The following is a 21,959-nucleotide window of genomic DNA, read 5'->3' as shown; positions in this document are numbered from 1 at the left end:
AAAAAAAAAGATTATTTAGCAGGTAGTATTTACAACTTATGGTGTACGTATTTCGCCGTTCTGGTAAGTCTAACCGACATAACCAATGAAAATCAATTGCATATCAAATGATAGCTTATACCCTAAGCTTCATTTTTTGTTATGGGCACAACCTTGTAAACCACCGGAGAACGAAGATATGACACTTGATAGCATAGGACAGCCTAAGAACTTGAACCACTTCATTCTGTATGGGAGCGATGTTTAAGTGCATTATATTATTGTCCATATTAGTCAGAACATATCACACAAGGTGTCTGTGCCCATATTTTCCGAGTTTATTGAAAAAAAAAAGATTATTTAGCAGGTAGTACTTACAACGTATGGTTTACGTATTCCACCGTTCCGGCGAGTCTAACCCTTATATCCAATAAAAACCATTCGCATATCAAATGATAGCTTATACCCTAAGCTTCATTTTTTGTTATGGGCACAACCTTGTTAACCACCGGAGAACGAAGATATGACACTTGATAGCATAGGACAGCCCATGGCCTTGAACCACTTCATTTTGTATGGGAGGGCTGTTAAGTGCTTTATATTATTGTCAATATCAGTCAAAAAAGTATAAAAAAAGAAAACAGTTGGTGTAACTATTCCGCTGTTCCAGTGACTTTAACCGGCATAGCCAATAATATCCATTTGCACATGAAATGATAGCTTATACCCTAAAATTCAATTTTTGTTATGGGTGGAACATTGTTAACCACTGGGGAAAAAAGATATCAGTCCTGTAAGCCTACGACTGCCTAGTGAATTAAACTACATTGGCAGGGATATAAGGAAAACCTATCTTTTTATTACAAATAACGTAGCTTTTCCACCACTGAAAGATTTTTCAAATCAGTTCAGTCAAGTTCAGAGCCCATTTAATGCAAATACTTGTCGTGAGTACTTGCACAGACATCATCTAATGGCCAGGATAATATATCTTGCTTTGAAATATAATCCTGTGGAATTAGAGATGTGCTGGCATCAATCTATCATCATCAATGACTGTCGACTGTCCTGGCTAACAAGCCTGATGTGCCATATGATGAGAACTCTGTGAAATCTGACAAACAACTTAAATAACTTTATTCTACTGATTAAACCGGACTTGACCACCCGTTTGGTTACTATTTGTGCATCACTACATAGTATAAGACAAAGTCGCTTTTTCAGTCCTTTTATCCCTACGTCCCTATGAAAGCTTAACTCTTCCAAACTACGCAACAGATTTTGATGCAGTTTTTTAATATATTATTCTATTCAAAGATAGAGTGATTGAAGAGGAAGGTTTGTATGTGTAATAACATTCGTTAAATAGTGAGTAAATACTGTTTTCCCGTGCGAAGCTGGGGTGGGTCGCTACTTTTGTAATAATTCGACAACCCAGGGCCGACTATCCTGGTGCCGCAGAACGAGGATATGTTATCTCCAATAATGGAAATAGTATACGGTGGTAGAAGTAAAAGTTTTTATGTTTTGTTTTGCTATTAAAACAATTATGCCTAGTTAAGACCGATTTTAATTGATAGTCTACCCTAGGCTTATTTAAATAAGTGATGAGTTGACGAAAATACATCATACAATGATTTTTCCTACTATGGATCTTATTTTAACATAAAAAAAACGGTGCAAAAAGTATAAATCTTTTGTGCCCGACTGTACTTATTTCCGGTAGATTCTTGACATGAACTGTTTTATTTCAGTAACTGTAGGGTATAAGCAATAATCTAATATACATTAGAACTTTATTGGTTATCAGGCCAGGGTTCATACAAAATTGCCCATCATCCTTTAGATCCTAAAAAATAACCATCATGCTGAGTTGTATTTAGAGTGGTTTACTTAGAAGATAACTAGTGGCTAAGATAGTATTATTTAGATGCTCGTTAATTGTGGCTGACTTAGCAATTTAGAAGGCAACATACATTTTTGGGGGCGAATAATGATATTAAAAAGAAGCCTGTTTAATTAGCACCCTTTCTTTTTATTCATAATGAGAGCTAAGTAAGAGCAAGGGTCAATTATATGGTTAAGCAATACTCGGGGCGGTACATCCATGGATGGGTGTCAATCTATTCTAGTCAGTTTTTATTAGACTAAATAAATTTTAAAATTATAGTATCGATTTTTTGGTGCATTCGGCTCCGATAGATGGACATTCACCATTAAGGTACGTTTTGAATGCTATCGCTATGCGGCATAATGAAGATAATTGATATCCAAGGGCGACTGCACGTACTGCTGTCTCTTCGATCCAAAACGGTCCCATGTAGATACATAGAAACCAGTAGTGCAGCTGCGGCCGACTTCATGCAGTCGCGGCAGGTGCGGTCGGCAGTCTCAGTCGGCAGTTGGCATTCAAAACGTAACTTCAGTTAGAATGAAAAAAAAAAAAACAAATGACAAGCAAAAAAGAACCGCCAAAGAAACAGTAATTTCTAAAATATTTATTTATTTAGTTTATTTAGTTTAGTTATCAAAAACACAGCTAATTTAATCTTTACAGGCACTTAGCCTAATACGACAAAATTAGTTACATTATATAAAATTTAAAAATTCAAAATTACATTATACATACGAAACTAAATATAATATCACAAAAATAATACCACTACTAAAGTTTTAAATACTATATAACAATACTATAGGTGGCCCTTGTGAACTCATTCAGCGAACAAGTAAACAAATCGACTCTACTCGACACTGCGTTGAGCGTGCGCAAGGCGCGCGTCAGTGGCGCTCGCTGCAGCAGGTTCAAGGTTTCAGTTATTTACAAAAGCAAACGTTTTACTCGGTTTGTTTGCCTTTTGTTTGCTGAAAGAAACCTTAAAATTGTGAACTTTTTGCTTCTATTGTCAGATGTTAAACGTTTCTTAAAAAAAGTTACGTAACCTTGTTTTGTAAACTAGCCTAGGTTTTTGGAGTGCACTGTGCTGCGAATAACCGTCTAAGGCCATCTACATCGCAGTGGGGCCCATCAGGGCCAAGGCCTACCGGGGCTGCGGGATTGTTCGCGCGAGTTACCGCCGCCCTGGTACATAAAAGGCCCACGACGGAACACGACGGTTTTTAGTCAGTAAGTCTGACACTCCCTCACCGCCACCTCTTCTTATCCACAAAATAGTATCCCTGAGCGGAAAAAATCTATTGGTTGCTTAAATACTTCTCCGCTCTACTTAGGTAGAGTCAGAGCTATATCCGAAAAAAATCAGGTCAGACCAGTCTGTCGTTACTTCGAAATGTCGAAATTGAACCTTTTTTGCGTGAACACATGCTAGATGTGGACTCGAGCCGACGCGTACATATATTGGTGGATTCTCGCTATTATCAAGCAGTAAAATAGTCATCATCTCCCGAGCCTTTTCCCAACTATGTTGGGGTCGGCTTCCAGTCTAACCGGATGTAGCTGAGTACCAGTGTTCCACATGGAGCGACTGCTTATCTGACCTCCTCAACCCAGGTACCCGGGCAACCTAGTAACCCTAAGTAAAACTGTTTGTCAGACTTACTGGCTTCTGACTACCCGTAACGACTGCCAAGTTCAGGACCTACAGTTTATCGTGCCTTCCGAAACATGCAGTAATATAGTGCCATTGTATAATATCTAGATTCTCTTGTAGTCGACGACATTTAGGCAAAGTTCAAAGACCAGAGGGGACTCCATAATATTTGGCAAACACCATAGCTTCTCAATTAACATAGTTTTTATGATATTGTCTGGCAGTGAGGACGATGAACTGTCCTGGTATCACAGAAAAAATGTTGAGGACTTTGTCTGTCTGTTCGTTAGTGAAAATTCAAACGCCATGGAACCTTTTTCTAATGTACTAATATTATTAAAAATTACAGTTTCTTTGTTTGAACGCGATAATCTCAGGAACCACTCTGTACCGATTTGAATCGATTTAAGTGTTATGTAGCTGATTAATTGAGGAATGATTCTTATAAAAATTCATGTGCTAGCATTATAATTAATCTTAATAATGGCATGCCAAATAAAGGCAGAATACAACATGAAGTTTTAACCACAATTAAATCTCGCACCCCCTGTGCTCTACGCAAAAAAACGTTTCTTTCTTTCCAACTCGAGTAAAGTCGCAGGAAACAGCAACTATACCGACATCCGACATAATCTGACTTACCAAGGGGGTGAACTTTACCTCCCTCAACCCCCCCCCGTGACCTTTATATCACGCATAAGTGCGACCCGGATATTTTAGTCTAGTTGACAAACTATGGCCTACAAGGTTATTACGTAACTGACTAAGCCTAGAACTAGCATTGCGAAAATAATGAGAAAAGGTTGTGTTCCGAGCCGGAATATAGGATGGCAAAAACTGTGTAATACTTTAAATATTGCAATTATCTGCAGGTCCACCGTTGGAGTCACTTTCCACTGTAATTGGATGCAGCTGAGTATTAGTGAACCACATGGAGCGACTGCTTGTCTAACCTCCTTAACTCAGATATCTCTATATCATTATCTGATACCCCTAGCGACTGGATGTCAGATTTTCTGGCTTCTATACCCGTAACGACTGCCGAAGATATTCAAATGACAGCCGGCGGACCCACCAATTTTTTTTATTTTGTTTGATAGGAATAACATAGCAAAAGTCGTGGTGGCCTAGTGGGTAAAGGACCAATCTCTCAAGTATGAGGGCGCGGGTTCGTTCCCAGGTCAGGCAAGTACCAATGCAACTTTTCTAAGTCTGTATGTACTTTCTAAGTATATCTTAGACACCATTGGCTGTGTTTCGGATGGCACGTTAAACTGTAGGTCCCGGCTGTCATTGAACATCCTTGGCAGTCGTTACGGGTAGTCAGAAGCCAGTAAGTCTGACACCAGTCTAACCAAGGGGTATCGGGTTGCCCGGGTAACTGGGTTGAGGAGGTCAGATAGGCAGTCGCTTCTTGTAAAGCACTGGTACTCAGCTGAATCCGGTTAGACTGGAAGCCGACCCCAACATGATTGGGAAAAAGGCTCGGAGGATGATGATGAGGAATAACATAGCAGTATATTACAAAGTAGGCACCCAATATAGAGCTTATAATATAAGTAATCATTAAACGTGCCTTCCGAGACCTAAAAAACTCGTTAGTCATGTCAAGATGGTCACCTATCTACGGAGCATTTCACGTCAGAGGCCGTCAGATGGATTTGAGAAAATTCTGACACAAGGACTTGTTAGGTGATTAAACCTGCAGCTCACTCGATAAGAAGATCTACGGACCGCGCCAAGCTTTGCTTAACCCAGTAACCAATCATCTCCCAAACCTATTCCAAGCTATGTTGGGGTCGGCTTCCAGTCCTACCTGATGTAGCTGAGTACCGGTGTGCCACAAGGAGCGACTGTCCTACCTGACCTCCTCAACCCAGTTACCCGGGCAACCCAACACCCCTTCTTTAACCCTGGAACTAAGCTACAAAGAAGTACACAAAAGACCCGACACTAATTTCCGTGACAAACCTAAACAGCTGACAGACAAACAAACAAACGACACGTGAATGCACTCCACAAATACACAACAGCACATGTGTTGTGTCAGACACATGTGTGTCATGTGTTGTGTGTCACTAACACGTGCCCTTTCATAAGCAATATTGGCGATATGCCAGTCCTATGATTGGAGTAGAATTTGGTCATTAGGGAACGGACGTTGACGGTTAAAATTGTTGTTAAAAAGTACCTAGAAAAATCGCCCAAGTTCCAGTCAGTCAGAACGAGCAAAAAATATATTTTCCGCATATGGATAAACAGTCGCTCCTTGTAAAGCACAGGTACTCAGCTGAATCCAGTTAGACTGGAAGCCGACCCCAACATAGTTGGGAAAAGGCTCAGAGGATGAGGATGATGGATGGATAAACAGTAGCCTATGTGTTATTCTGTCACTGTCAAGTTTTATACGCATCCATTTAGTGCATTTTGCGTGAAACAGAAAATACTTAATAGTTAAGATTCTAAAGCTGAAGAGTTTGTTTCATTGCACGTACTAATCTCAGGAACCTGTAGACCGATTAAAAAAAATCTGTATCAGATAGCCCTGTATCGTGGTAGCCTATACCTAAGATTTTTATCCGGTTGCACAGTGTAGTTCCCACTGAAAACGGGGGAAACCGCTGTTAGAAGCTAGTATTGAATAACCGAATTTAGTTGAAGTACAAAATTAAGCTTTCAATACGCAATCAAACCACTATTTTATGAATATGGATTCCGAAGGTCAAAACCATTTGCGTCAGCAGAAAAATAAGATTGGAAAACTATAAAGAGTGTTTCAGAAACTTTTTATTACCGTCTTGTTTTGTTAGATAATTCAGATGGAGTCGTAAATGTATATTCAGTGGCTTCGATTCGCTTTTGTTTCATCATCCATCATCATCTCGGTCATAGGTCCTCTGCTGAACATAGGGCTTCCAAATGATTTCTAAAAAGACCGATTGGGTTCGGCCTGGGGCCCGATTCTCCTAATTTTACTTAAGCAACATACGATTCATATTCGACTGCGATCCAATCACGACTCGAAACGATTGAAGCGTATATGGCATTCCGCAATTTTTTCTTTGAAATAAACGTTTTTATCCTTTTCTTATTGTTATTCAAAATTATTGATTATTGATATTCAATAATAAATCATTTTGTCTGCAAATGATTTACGATTGCAATATGATTGTAGAGCAAACTGCCGCATAGACCAAAATCACCAACGAAAGTCGTTGGAATACGATTGGTATTATATTAGTTGCAGAATGCCCGATATGGTTAAAACTACTATTGCGATCATATTGCGATTCGATTTCTATTCAATTTTGACATTATTAACTTAGGAGAATCGGGCCCCTGCTCGTTTAAATATTCATAAACCCCTGTACCTACTGGTGAAAACCACATGAAAATTCGTTTCGTAGTTTTTGAGTCAATCGCTATAAGATGGCGGAAAGTAAGCAATATCCTCATTAAAGTGGTGGCTGTAAGACTAGTATCATATATCCATCTCCAGATGGTTTTAACAGCTCCATTCAACGTATAAATCATTTGACTCTGTCATCATCATCCTCCTGCCCTTATCCCAACTATTATTTGGGGTCGGCACAGCATGTTTTCTTCTTCCATACTCTTCTATTTGACGTCATCTCACAAGTAACTTTCTTTCTAGTCATGTTGACTTTCACACAATCCATCCATCGCCTCTTTTGTCGGTCCCTTCCACTATATCTAGCCAGACATCATGCTCATTTCCTTCCCTACAACAAGATCCCTATTCCTCCCCATCACATGCCTTTTCTGTTCTACACAAGCCGTTTCGTTCACAAGAGTCAACTGAAAAAATACTTTCAATTTCAACCACTGAAACCAAACCAAGCCATTCAGACTAGCTATTCGAATCATTCATAGCGTTTCATAATGAAGACTGCATATTTCAGTCTGAAATTTTAATTGTGTAAGCGCACGAAATAGGCGTAGAATACGGTTTTCACTCGGCTGGTGAGTTGGAAAGTAAATCTTGCTAGGGTACATGGCCATTAAATTGTAACATTAGATACTCATTCCAGTACGTTAAACTGTAGGTCCCGGCTGTCATTAAACATCTTTGGCAGTCGTTACGGGTAGTCAGAAGTCAGTCAGTCTGACACCAGTCTAACCAAAGGGTATCGAGTTGCCCGGGTAACTGGGTTGAGGAGGTCAGATAGGCATCTGGTTAGACTGGAAGCCGACCCCAACATAGTTGGGAAAAGGCTCCTGAGATTATAATTCATTCCGGTTTTCGTCAAATAACTTTGGCCCTCTGAAATAAGCCATTTAAAACTTAGGATATGTGGTTTTGTCTGTTCGTACATTTTGACCATTGTGAAGTCAGTGTAAATTAGCAAATTCGGATGGTTAGGAATCAGGGATGATTACATGCATGTGTGGGACGGACGGTTATGAAGAAGTTATTAGTTGAATTTTAAAGACCAGTTGTCAGACTTACTGGCTTATGACTCTTAATGACCACCAAAGATGTTCAAATAACAGGCGGGACCCACCAATTTATCGTGCCTTCTGAAACACGAAGGATCTATTTAAGACAAGATGGTGACCCATCCACGGTCTGCTTCAACCTTTTGATCAATCGACCCTTTCGGCTGTTAGTAAGTATAAATTGGCAAGCATATGTTTATTTACTATACAACAATATAAATAGACTATCGTCGTGTCCATGGAGAACAAAATAACTACCGAAGGTGCCATAACGAAAAATCTAAGAAAGTGGCGCGCCAAAATGCGGGTGAGAGGGGGACGAGGAACGTTACTGTTTTCGCCGTTACACACATTCTTTGGACCCTAGAATTTTTTGTTATGCCTAAAATCGTTGACAGATGTCTCAAAGAACCCTAATTCCTCGTTAGTTCACTTGTATGGCGAATTTGGCATAGAAGAAGGCGCCTGACCTACCTGCATTGTGGCGTCTCCGCTTATGTTTCCTTACCTCGTGGTCGTGTCGCACACCAGTGTGTCGTACCTACGCTCACGTCACGCGATGTTCACGTCATAGTGAATGAGAAACGTATTTTTAAAGCCATTAGCAGATTAAGGTAACATAGCCATTGATATTCTGACGTATGTTCTAACATCTCGAACTTGATGCTCAAGATCGGAAGGGCTTTTGCAAGCCTTATGTCCTTAATGAGGAATGATGAAATGTCATCATCATGTTCTACAGTTATTTTGGTATTGGTCATTTGAACATCTTTCTTTCGTAGTCAGAAGACAAAAAGGCTGACAACCAGTCTATGTGAGAGTGGTTTATCAGGTCAGTGTAAATCACTGGTACTCAGCTGCTAGAGGTTAGACTGGAAGCCGAGCCCAACATAGTTAGAACAACACTATACAGATGATGATCACTACAAACAAAAAAAACCTTTTTATATGATAGATACCTACTAATTCAAGAAATGTAGGTATGTATTATTTACTAAATAAACAAAGTACCAAGCCTAGGCATTTGGCAGTACTCCAAGTCACCCGGAATCTGAACAATGGTCTAGTGAGCTATATTGAAAGCTAGACATGTAGACGCCTCGAGTTCATTCAGCGGTTCAATGGCTGTCTGACTGTCTATGACAAACAAACTTTGGTATTTCGAACCTTTGCATAAATAACTGTTTCCCCGTGGTTTCGACTTCGAGAACTTCATTCCGGACCCGGATAAAATACGGCTTTAAAAAATATGTTATTCGGGAGTAGTGTGAATTTTAAATAGTGAAAGAATGTTTCAAATCGGCTCAGTAGTTTCTGAGCTTTTCGGCATAGATGACTTAATAGTTTTTGGGTACAAAAAACAAAACAGTAAAAAAAGTGTTTCTTTATCATTTTTCTTTTGAAATAGTATCGATTTGAAGTCTCTCTGTCAGCCGCTATAGTATTCTTTACTCTCTTCGTATTTGTCATCTTTCAGGCAATCTTTCATTGATTGTTGATAAACCTTTGCTTCCCCATCTATCCACATTCACACTCAATACTTTCTTCGCAGCATGCGTTTGCGTTATTTTTTCACCATATCGGAAGGTTGTTTTAACCACTTCACAGTCCACAATGCAGACACAATACTTAAACAATCGGTGTGTATCACATATGACTCATGGGACAGGGCAGTTATTAGGATCTTTATTTGCGTAAGTTTTTCACCATATCGAAAAGTTGCTTTACGATTTTTTTCCCATATGTACCCAAAGGGCAAAACGGGACCCTATTTCTAAGACTTCGCTATCCGTCTGTCAACTGGCTGTATCTTATGGACCACTAACTGACCGTCAGTTGCACAAAGGTCCATTAAAATTAAAGCTTCATTAAATCTATTGCTAACACTTTATCTAGTTGACAAAGAAGAGACAGCAATAGATTTAAATAAGCTTTAACTTTAATGGACCTTTGTGCAACTGTCGGATAGTCAGTTTCTTCAGTTACATAAACTTTCAGTTGTAAAGGGCGAGTGCCCTTTTTCTATTTTTACGCCGGCCTCCTTCTCTGCACCTACCTATATGCAAAGAACTATAAAATTAGATCGAGGCACGCAACGCTTTTAACTGGTCATGCTAAAATATGAGTTTACGACTGTATTCCAAAAATTTTAGAATATGACCACACACTACTTAATAAAACTTTTAAATAGTCTTACTTCATATGCAGATGAATGAATTTAATTACTCCTCTCAGAAAATTCAAGGATATTTTTTATGGCAGATTTTCTTGTAACTTTCAATAAGCTATATCTGCGAGAAAAATTATCGTACAACAAGAGAAAACCAGCAAATTGCATCTAGGCTTTTTCTAGTTCAGACCTGCCTACGAATGTTTTCTTATATATTTAGTTCTGGAATAACTATAAAGATACCTACAGACAGACATGTGTTGCTGGGGAGTTTGTTGCGCCACTTCTTCTTCCCAACAATAACACATAGGAAGTGGTGAAGGGTGGGCGTTTTGGGGACTGTCTTTTGTAAATTTTTGACGTTCGAAAAATGCTGCTTTGCAGCCAAGGTTGAATAAACGAATTTTGATTTTGAAAGATAAAAAAGATTTTGTTCATCTTTAGAAAGGTACAATTTTGTTTTTTTTTTGGTTTTATGCGCTTTCATTAGATAGACCATATCAATAAAATAAAACTACATAAATAAAAGGTTTTTGAGTTAAATCATGCCTCCACAACCCTTCTCAATCCGTATTCCAAATTCCCTGAAAAGTACTAATAAACTTATTTTTGTCCACAGACACGAACCAAACACAGGCCCAACTTTACAAACAGACCTACAATCGAACACAGAATGGTCAGACCTAACCCACGACATAGATATAAACCATCTAGAGAAGACACCAACACTAACGCGAGAAGAGAGAGAAGACATAGAAGTATTGTCCAACGAGAAATATGTGCCTTTAAATGATATACAACATGATAAAACTATTACCGACTTCAATGTTGATACAAATGAGAATTCTATTGAAAGACTCAAAAGAGATATCTCAAGTGTAGTACCAACAGAAAATTCCAGAAATATTGAAGCTATGGAAGCTTTAAGAAAACCAAGGGATGTAACAGTACCTGAAACGGAATTTTTCAGCGTAAAAGCTGATACTTTTATTGTTAATATTGAAGGTTTAAGGATAGAGAATTCGGATAAGGAGCCGAAAATTATTGATGAAAGTATACCCAGTGTGTTGGCTGATTCTAGAGTTACTTTGAGGTAAGTTGCAGTAACAAATAGACAAGTACGAAATATAGTCACTATGTCTACTATGACCTGTTTTCAATTTAATTTTTATGTTGGCATATGTTCTGCGCTTGAATTCCTTTGTCAGCCGTCTTACTAAAATTCACTCCCTTCTTATTCATCGTATCGCATTCACAATCCATCCATCGTTTCAATTCAAACTTTCTACTCTTCTTTAACCTCCGGCACGTATTCCTATTCCTCTTCATAGCATGCATACCATGATAACCGCTCGCCTCCCATCTTTTACCTGAAGTGTGATAACCAAGTGTGCATCATAATCATTATCTTCATCCTCCTGCCCTTATTCCAATTTTATTTCGGTTTAAAGAAGTTTATTTTCTTATAAAACACTGTACAGTTTTGTACGGTGCAACCGCACATTCCGCACATCAGCATTTTACGCCACTTACATTTTAATTCATAATATATGTTCAGTTCGCGTTGAGCTACCAAGTTGGTCAAGCGTTCTCGTTACAGCCAACAAGGGCTGCGTCACTCATTTCATTCACTCATAGTCCATTAAGCTCATCTTTACCTTTAGTACGTTTCGGTTAATACAGTAGTGTTCAGTACTTAACAATCTTTTATTCCTTTCCACCATCATCTAAAGTATTGTAGGGTCCAGCAAGGGATCATACATATTTATGGTCCTTCGGTTGTGAACATTGCACGCTGCATAGTCCATATCGCGCGCGTGGACAGTGCAGCGGTTAGCTAACCAGTGACTCAAAACTTGTGTGAATTGTGTTGAGTGACTACAAAACTTTGGGACTAACAAGTGACCCAGGGTCATCAAGGACCCGCGAACTATAAGGAGTTCAGTGCAACAGACTCGAGACTAACAGGTGTCTCAAGAAGCGCTTCATCATCAAAATCTGAGGCTAACAGGTGTCTCAGCGGATCACCAAGGATTCGTAAGCAGTTATCAAAAACAGTCAAGTAAGATCTTTCCATTTATTTCTTACTATAATTAAATCCTCGTCATGGAGGCCTTACATGCAAATCAGGACGAACTTTACACAGCCATCCTAAAGTTGGCTACAAATATCAAAAAAGACTCAGCGGATCGTAAGACTGCTGACTATTTCAAGCGACGTTTAGATACTTTAAATCAATATTGGTCTGATTACCAGTACCATCACGAACGTCTTCTCATGGAAGAAAGTAAGACTCATCCCTATTTCATTGGCCGTAAATACGAAAAAACAAAAGAGCTATATATCTCGACTAAGGAACTTATCAATCAACAATATCAAGTTTTGTTGATGAAGATGAAAGAAACTCAACAAGGAGATTCTACACAGGAAGAACAGGGTCCTGCATGGTCTGAGCAAGAAGATCCGGTGGGACAACAATCGCCGCCTGTCGAGACATGCTCCAGAGGTTCATCTAGCAAGCTTGATGAACTATTGAAGAAACAAGCAAGCAACTTCAGGGCGCTGCAGCGCACTGTGGCAGGGATAAATTTGGATTTTATGTCCGAAAAGTGGGAGTTGAAAGATGCCTTGCGTATTCTACAGTCTCGATGGTCTATTATAGATTCCTTACATTGGGAACTAGACAGCGAATTAGAGGGTACGAATCAAGAATATGAGGTGTCTTATACGAAGCAAGAAACTATTTACAATGAATTAAAAAATGCAATTAATAGAAAACTAGGGTCAGTAGTTCACAAAGAGAATTGGACGCCAAAAATCGACATCCCGTTCTTCAGTGGCAATTATCAAAATTGGGTGTCTTTCAAGGACTTGTTTACTGAAGCTATCCACAGTAACATCTCCTTATCAAACGCCCACAAGATGCAGTTTCTTAAAAGCAAGGTGCGAGGAGAAGCTGAACGTTTGATACAGCATTTACAAATCAGTTCTGACAATTACAATGTCTGCTGGGAGATATTGAACAATAGGTACAACAACAAATGGTTGATTTTTACATCTCATCTAGATCTCGTACTGAATCTTCCAGTAGTTCAACAAGCAAATGTTTTTCAGATCAAGAAAATTCACGATACCACTCTAGAGTGTTTAAACTCAATAAGGAACCTAGGCGTTAACATAGACAGCTGGGATCCATTCATCGTGCGTATTTTATTGCTGAAATTGGATGCGGACACGCATGATCATTATTTGGAATCTCTGAAGAAACCCAGAGATCTACCAAAATTGACGGAGTTTCTAAGCTTCTTAGAGAGCAGATTCACCGCATTGGAATCTTCACGCAAGAAAAACGAAAATTCCAAACCATCAACAAGCAAGCAAAATAAAACATCGTCATCATTCTTCAAGAATAAATATTCAGCAAGTAAGACTTCGGTAAATAATATCGAATTAACATGTCCATTATGCAAAGAGTCACATGGAATATACTATTGTAATAAGTTTTTAACTATGACGCCAAGTTCGAAGCGACAAGCTATAACACGATTACGTCTGTGCAAAAATTGTCTTTATTCGCATGGGGATAAGGAATGTACGTCCGAAAAACGGTGCCGCGAATGTAGCGGTAGACATAATACACTTTTACATGAAGCGTTCAACAATAAGTCTTCATGTAACACAATTACTGAGAATAAAACACCAGTGGTCCTTGCAACGCAAAATCAAGAATCTCAAGAAAATCACGTTGCGCAACAAGGCAATAACATGATCGAAACATTATTAGCAACCGCAATGATCAAAGTTCAAGCAAGTGACGGATCATACCACAAAATGCGTGCGCTAATAGATCAAGGCTCTCAAGCCTCTCTTATCACAGCGAGAGCGACACAACAGCTAGCTTTATCAAGAAAGTATTGCAAGGCCGTCATCTGCGGGATAGGAGAAAAGGAGAGCAGTAGCAAGGGCGTTACGAACATAACATGTTGTTCGCATTTCAATGACTTTACATTTAAAACAGATGTAGTAATCATGGACACGCTGATTAATCAGTTACCAAGATGTACATTTACCAAGCCAACATGGGCACATCTAGCTGGCGTGCAACTAGCCGATCCAGAATACAATGTCAGCCGTCCTATCGACATCTTATTGGGAGCCGATGTGTATTCCCATATCATTTTAGAGGGCATTATCAGGGTGGATCTATCATTACCGGTCGCGCAACAGACACGACTGGGATGGATCTTATGCGGAAACTTAAACACTTTTCATTGTAGCGTAGTCCTGAATCAAGTGGACGAAGTACAAAGATTTTGGGAGATTGAAGACATCTCGGAATCATCCAATTTATCTGCAGAAGATCTACAATGCATTGAGTATTACAAGAAAACCACAAGAAGGCATGATAATGGCATGTATGAAGTAAGATTGCCTTTTCAAGAAAACTTTGAGGTACAGTTGGGATTGTCTAAAAATAAAGCAATGGCGCAATTTCAACAGTTGGAAAGGAAATTTCACAATAATGAAGAATTAGCAAAACAATATAAATTATTTATTCAAGAATATAAAACGTTAGGACATATGATACCGGCGTCCGGTAACATGCAACCGGATTATTATTTACCGCACCATTGTGTATTGCGAAACGATTCCACTACGACAGCACTTCGCGTAGTTTTCAACGCTTCATCAAAAACAACAACAGGAACTAGCTTAAATGACGTCATGTTAAAAGGCCCAAATCTACAGCAAGATCTCCAATCTTTACTATTAAGGTGGAGACAATATCGCGTTGCTTTTACGGCAGATATCGAAAAAATGTTCCGTTTTATTTGGCTAAATGAACAGGATCAAAAATTCCAAAAAATCATATGGAGGGATACTACTGACATGCGTCATCAGGTATACCAACTATGCACGGTTACATACGGCACCAAGGCCGCACCATTTTTAGCTATGATGACTTTAAAACAACTGGCTGAAGATGAGAGACAAAATTTCGACAGTGTTGCAATCAAGGCCTTGGAGCAGTCATTCTACATGGATGACGTCCTTCATGGGTCGCATTCTGTCGAGTTAGCAGTAAAACTAAAGCAAGATTTAATCACATTGCTAAAATCAGGGGGGTTTAATTTAAGAAAGTGGTCGTCCAACGTATCAGTCTTACAAGACGATGCAATCAGTGCGAATAGAGAGCAAGAAAATTTCGATTTTAAGGAAATGGAGACATCAAAAACATTGGGATTACGTTGGAATTCAAAACAAGACTTATTTACATTTCAATCAAAAATGGAACCATCAAACAAAACACCAACTAAAAGATCCATGTTATCAGACATATCAAAGTTGTTTGACCCTCTTGGTTGGCTGTCACCGTTATCAACAAAGCTAAAACTACTATTTCAGCAAGTTTGGATGTCAAGTAGTCAATGGGATGACAAGTTACCCGATCAAATTAGCAAAGAATGGCTAAACATTAAAGATGACATGCACAAAATCAATCAATTCAAGTTGGAGCGTTGGCTGGGTACAGGAGAAAACAACACGCTAGAATTACATGGATTCTGCGATTCGTCTAATAAAGCCTACGCATGCGTTGTTTATTGCAAGACTGAAAACAACGGAGTAACAAAGATTTCTTTGGTGGCAGGAAAAGCAAGATTAGCTCCAGTAAACAAATCAATATCATTACCAAAATTAGAGTTGAGTGGTGCTTTATTATTGTCAAAATTGTTGGCTAAAATTAAACAATGCTTTATCAGTCATAATATCAAGATATATACTTGGACAGACTCAATGGTAGTCCTAGCCTGGTTACAAAAAGAGCCAGGACGTTGGAAGCCTTTTGTCGCCAACAGGGTGCGACAAATATCAAGCATAATACCGATAGATTGCTGGCGTTACGTCAAGTCAGCAGAAAATCCAGCGGACTGTGCAAGCCGCGGATTGAGTATCGATCAATTGAAAAATCATTCGCTGTGGTGGGAAGGACCGTCGTGGCTCCGAAAATACGACCCTGACCATGAAACTGAGCAAGCAGTGTTTACCACAGACGAAGAAGCACGAAAAGCCAAGAAACTTATTAATCACATATCGCAGCAAGAAAGCGATAATATTTTGGATGAATTATTAGTAAGATATAGTACACTCGCTAAACTAACAAGAGTTTTAGCATGGATATTAAGATTTATCAAGCAAGCGAGATACAAGAAAAATCGCATGCAAACTTATTTAACATTACATGAATTAAAAAATGCTAAGCATAAAATAATATTACATGTACAGCAGAGAGAATTTGCTCAGGAAGTACATTATTTAAAAGAAAATAAGCCGCTATCAGCAAAAAACAAGTTATTGCAATTAAATCCATTCCTTGACAACGAGGGACTTCTCAGAGTCAAAGGAAGACTAAGCAAGGCCAATATCAATCAAGACATGATGCATCCGATTATCATAGCTCACGAAGGACATTTAACAAACTTAATTATAGATCAAGCACATGAACTTACCTTCCATGGAGGAGCACGGGTGACATCAGCATTCATTCGCAAGAATTATTGGATCATAGGCGGTAATCGAGCCGTCAAAAAACGTATACGTACCTGCGTTACCTGTCGTAAACACAATCCAAGCAAGATGACACAGTTGATGGGTGATTTACCTACGCAGAGATGTAACATTGCAAAGCCTTTTGAACATACAGGCGTCGATTTTACCGGACACGTGCTCATAAAGGCCAACAAGGGCCGAGGAATTAAGACTACAAAGGGCTACGTAGTGGTATTTGTCTGTATGGCAACCAAGCTTGTTCATCTAGATTTAGTCTCGGACCTCACATCATCAGCATTCCTAGCTGCATTGCGACGAATGGCTGGAAGAAAAGGCTCGCCGAAACACTTGTATAGCGACAATGGTACAAACTTTGTTGGTGCTAACAAAATTTTACAGGAAGAATTGGAACAAATACAAAAAACATTTGATCAAGATTTCATCAAAGAAATTACTAGCCTGGAGATTGAATGGCATTTTAACGCACCCTCATGGCCCACAGCAGGAGGGCTGTGGGAGGCTGCAGTTAAAAGTTTAAAATATCATTTAAGAAGAGTCGTTGGAGAGCAAAAGCTCACTTTTGAAGAGTTCAGCACAGTTCTGGCCCAGTTAGAAGCAGTACTTAACTCAAGGCCATTGTGTCCTCTTACTGAAGACCCCAACGATCTAGATTTCCTCTCTCCGTCAAGCTTTATCAATCTAAATCAAGATATGACTATATTAGAAACAGAAACTGATATGCGGACAAGATGGCATTTAACTCAAAAAATAGTACAAGATATTTGGAAACGTTGGCATGCAGAATATCTCACACAGCTGTCAGCAAGAAGCAAGTGGAGACATTCTCAACCAGACATTCAACTAAATGACATCGTCACAATTAACGATGCAAACTTACCTCCTGGGAAATGGGCAGTTGGTCGAGTCGTCCAGCTGCATCCCGGGGCCGATGGCCACATCAGGGTGGTCACATTGAAAACAAAGAATGGGCTGATCAAGAGGCCTATTATCAAACTGTCTATTCTCCCTGTGAACGATAGAATCAACAAACAAGAGTTGCGTTCCAAGGAAGTAAAGGATGGCAAGCCATATCAAATCAAAAGAGTAAACTACAGCTTTTTTTCGCTGGTAATGTTACTCTTGTCTTTCATGAGCATTTTGACCACAGCATACGGTTCATACAATGTAACACAATTAAAAGACAATCAAGGTTTTTATTTGGACAAAATTGCAAACATGCAACTAATCAGAGATGAATGGAAGATAGTCACATACTATGACATGAATTCACTTTGGCAAGGTACCGAAGCATGCAGTAAATACCTCGGCTACTTAGAACAGCTATGCAATAAGTTTAAAGAAACATCACATTGTGACGTAATTCAAGTTCAACTAAAGCATGAATTCTCAGAACTCGAGTACTATAACCACCTGCTGCTGAGTCAGCATACCGGCACGCGCCGCGCACGAGACCTGCGCCGCCGCAAGCGAGGCCTTATCAACGGTGTAGGGTATCTTGCAAACAATTTATTCGGTGTACTTGATGAGAGATTCGCAGAACAATATAAACAAGATATTCAATCCATACGTGACAATGAAGATCATTTAATCTCGCTGTTGAAACAACAAACAACGGTAATTGAAGCAGAATACAACATTTTGAAAAGAAACGGGCAAGCAATTAATAAGCAACACAAGATGCTTAATACATTATCAATCAAGCTAGATAGAATAGAAAACGTTTTATTGAACGAATCAGAGAGAAATCGAATCATGAACGATTTCAGTACGGGAGCAATCGCTACAAGCAATGTTCTCAGACAGCTAAAAACAATCCAAACAAGTTTATTAGATACCGTAACAGATGTTTACCACGGAAGACTCAATATTCATTTATTGTCACCAGAACAACTGAAGAACACGCTGAATACAATATCGAGTCATCTTTCAAAAGATCTTACGTTACCGATCAATAACTTACAAATCAACTTTAAAAACATTTATCATTTATTGACAGTCAAAGCAAGAATGACTGAAGAGTTTTTAATCTTCGAATTGAAAGTACCTCTGGTGTCTAGAGATACATTTTCCATCATGAAAATTATCCCAATACCTCAATCTGTAGGTAATTCAAGGATGGCTACATTAACTCCGATTGCTGAACATGTTGCAATCAATTTAAAGAAGGACTCGTATTTACCAATGTCCATATCCGACGTTCAGGTATGTCTAAGTGACAATGTGGACAATTATCTATGTCATATAGAGAAGCCAATTTATCATCTCAAGAATAATGAAAAATTTTGTGAACTAGAACCAGACTCAAGCAAATGCAAGATCAGCATTACGACTTGTTCGAACCAATGGACAGCTCTTAGCAAAATAAACAATTACGCATTTTTCTGCTGTAGTCAGTGTGAAATAAGAGTTCTATGCGGCGATAATGTGTCGCCGGGGCAGATAATAAAAGCAGGCATATTGGGAGTCGAACACGACTGTCTAATTAAAACTGAAAGTTTTACCGTTTACTCACGCAATGAAGCTTTTAGCACTTTAAACATAAAACCATCGTTAAAGCTACCTGAGATAGAACCAATTAATCATATCATAAACGCAGGCATCTCGACACCACTGATACAAAACAATACACTACTCTCGAGTAACGAGGAGTTCGACGAAATCAAGAAACAACTCCGCATACTTAAAGCAAGTGAAAAGTTACCAAATCAACTTTCCTATCACGATATCCATCACTACACAGCATTTTATGTGATGATCGGAGTTGTGTTGGTGGTTGGAGCAGGCTTCATGGTACGGCGTCGGCTGCACAACAGGCGGACCGCTTCTCTCGAGGTGGCAAGGGCCGCATTGGCAAGTCTACAGGCAACGCAACACGTGACCCCGGCACGGGCAGAGGCTGGGGCCTCTCTGTCATCATCCACTGTGGAATATAGTGCTAGTGCGCGTAATCAGTGTGAAATTCCGTGTGTGTCAGATTACAGAGAAATTCCAAAGGTGCATAAGTTAGACAAGTGTACAGTGCCTATATCACGTAAAACGGAGTTCAAGTAGAGACTCTAAGCATTAAATAAGGACCAATTGGAATCACCTTGTTAATCATCAAGTATAAGGACCAATTGGCATCACCTTGTTACTCATCTTATCATGTTCATCTCATACTCATCTTCCCGCTCGGGAGCATGTACGGTGCAACCGCACATTCCGCACATCAGCATTTTACGCCACTTACATTTTAATTCATAATATATGTTCAGTTCGCGTTGAGCTACCAAGTTGGTCAAGCGTTCTCGTTACAGCCAACAAGGGCTGCGTCACTCATTTCATTCACTCATAGTCCATTAAGCTCATCTTTACCTTTAGTACGTTTCGGTTAATACAGTAGTGTTCAGTACTTAACAATCTTTTATTCCTTTCCACCATCATCTAAAGTATTGTAGGGTCCAGCAAGGGATCATACAAGTTTATTTAAAATAAGATGTGCATAACATTTGTGGTCGACACAGCATGTTTTCCCCTTCCATACTCTTCAATCTGCCGTCATCTCACGAGTAACATTCACAATGGTACAGAAATTATTAATATTCTTTCCTGTCCTAGAAAATTACAGACACCCTTAGGCCCAAGTTCACCGACAAGATAAACGGTTCTTAAAATAATTGGTTTTCTATGAATTTTCATATTCAATTTTTTAAATAAACAGTCGCTTCTTTATTATGTTGTCGGTCAAAATGGGCCTTAGACACATATTTTGGTGTATATGTCATATGGATTCTTACAAGATAGATTTATAACATTTCCCACCTTAATTCTTAAGAGGACGAATTGGAAACTTTGGCGCCAAGGATCTCAATTTTTTTTCAGTAAATACAAAACGGATCTAAATACAACTTGGTTACCTGAAAGTCCATGATATAAACCTTACTTTGTTAGACGTAGAAACATGATTAGGTAACTTTTATAACAGAGAAAAATATATCAAACATACCTCTTTTTAAAAAGAGATTCACATATTGTGGGCAAACGGGACCGAGTATATACATACTCTTTAAAATTGTGGAAGGAATTTTTATCAAATTATCATTTCTAAATAATAAAATTACAAAACCATTTTGTCGCTTACGACTTAGTTATAAGCTAGCGCGCGTATTGTTATCCTCGCCCCGCTCAGACGCTCCGTCCCCTTTTGGCGCCTTAGATGCTCGTGCCGGTTATGGAATTATTGTTTACCAATTCGTCGCCTTAAGTAACAAGGTTGTTTTTCCTCCGCACTATAAGACTGATGTTTCAGATTGTTCGGCGACGGTCTCACCTCACGGACGGTGATAGCGTTCACTCATGAAGTCCAGCAGTACGGACAGCCGTGCAAGTTTCTGCTCAAAGGAGAATATATGGTAAGTTAAGTCATCATCATCTATCGAACCTTTTCCCAACTATGTTGCGGTCGGCTTGCAGTATAACCGGATGCGGCTGAGTTATGTATTTTACAAGGAGCGACTGCCTATCTGACCTCCTCAACCTGGAAAACCCCTTGATTAGACTGGTGTTAGATTCACTTTCTTCTGTCTACCAGTAACGACTTCCAAGGATGTTCAATGGCAGCCGTGACCTATAGCTTAACGTGCCATTGGTCACCGTCATTGCTGTCCAAGACATACTTAAAAAGTGCATACAAACTTAAAAAGATCCATTGGTACTAGCCTTACCTGGAATCGAACTCACGCACTCGTACTGGAGTGGTAGGATCTTTACCCACTAGGACACCACGACTTTTCCACCACGGCAAGTCGTATATACAGGCCATATGGGCCAGGGGCGTATTCACATAGAAACCAACCTACAATTTGCAAGATTAGTTCCATCACATTTACGAACAGTCCCACACATCCATTTTGGTTATTAGTTCCCCGAGCGGTATTTAGACGCGCCCTTAAATTACATAGGCTGACAATTTTAGAATGTTTTACAAACATTTTGTGGAGACAGTCAAATACAATAAAGTAATGTATTGGGTTGCCCGGGTAACTGGGTTGAGGAGGCCAGATAGGCAGTCGCTCCTTGTGGCACACTGGTATACAAAAAGGTCTTTTATGTTTTGACACTTTCAATTATTTTTAGACAAAGTGAATTATACAGGTTGGGTTACTGTATTGTACTTTTACAGCCTTTTTATCGTCTCACTGCTGTGCTGCGGCCTCCTCTTACACGGAGGAGGATTGAGCGTTAATCAC

The 21,959-nt window shown here is 39.3% G+C and overlaps 1 protein-coding gene across 1 annotated transcript in view; it reads left to right on the top strand.

Annotated features, from left to right (window-relative positions):
• Positions 1-21,959, top strand: part of LOC124644106 (unextended protein-like) — a 44,969-nt gene that overhangs the window by 3,314 nt on the left and 19,696 nt on the right. The window contains exons 2-3 of the mRNA XM_047183322.1: positions 10,781-11,254; positions 21,020-21,122. Coding sequence (XP_047039278.1) covers positions 10,781-11,254; positions 21,020-21,122 — 577 coding nt within the window. The remainder of the gene's footprint in view (positions 1-10,780; positions 11,255-21,019; positions 21,123-21,959) is intronic.

Source organism: Helicoverpa zea, chromosome 29 (assembly GCF_022581195.2).
Source record: "Helicoverpa zea isolate HzStark_Cry1AcR chromosome 29, ilHelZeax1.1, whole genome shotgun sequence".
Classification (NCBI taxonomy): Eukaryota; Metazoa; Arthropoda; class Insecta; order Lepidoptera; family Noctuidae; genus Helicoverpa; species Helicoverpa zea.
The sequence above is the reverse complement of the archived record's forward strand: the minus strand, read 5'-3'. Positions and strand labels throughout refer to the sequence as shown.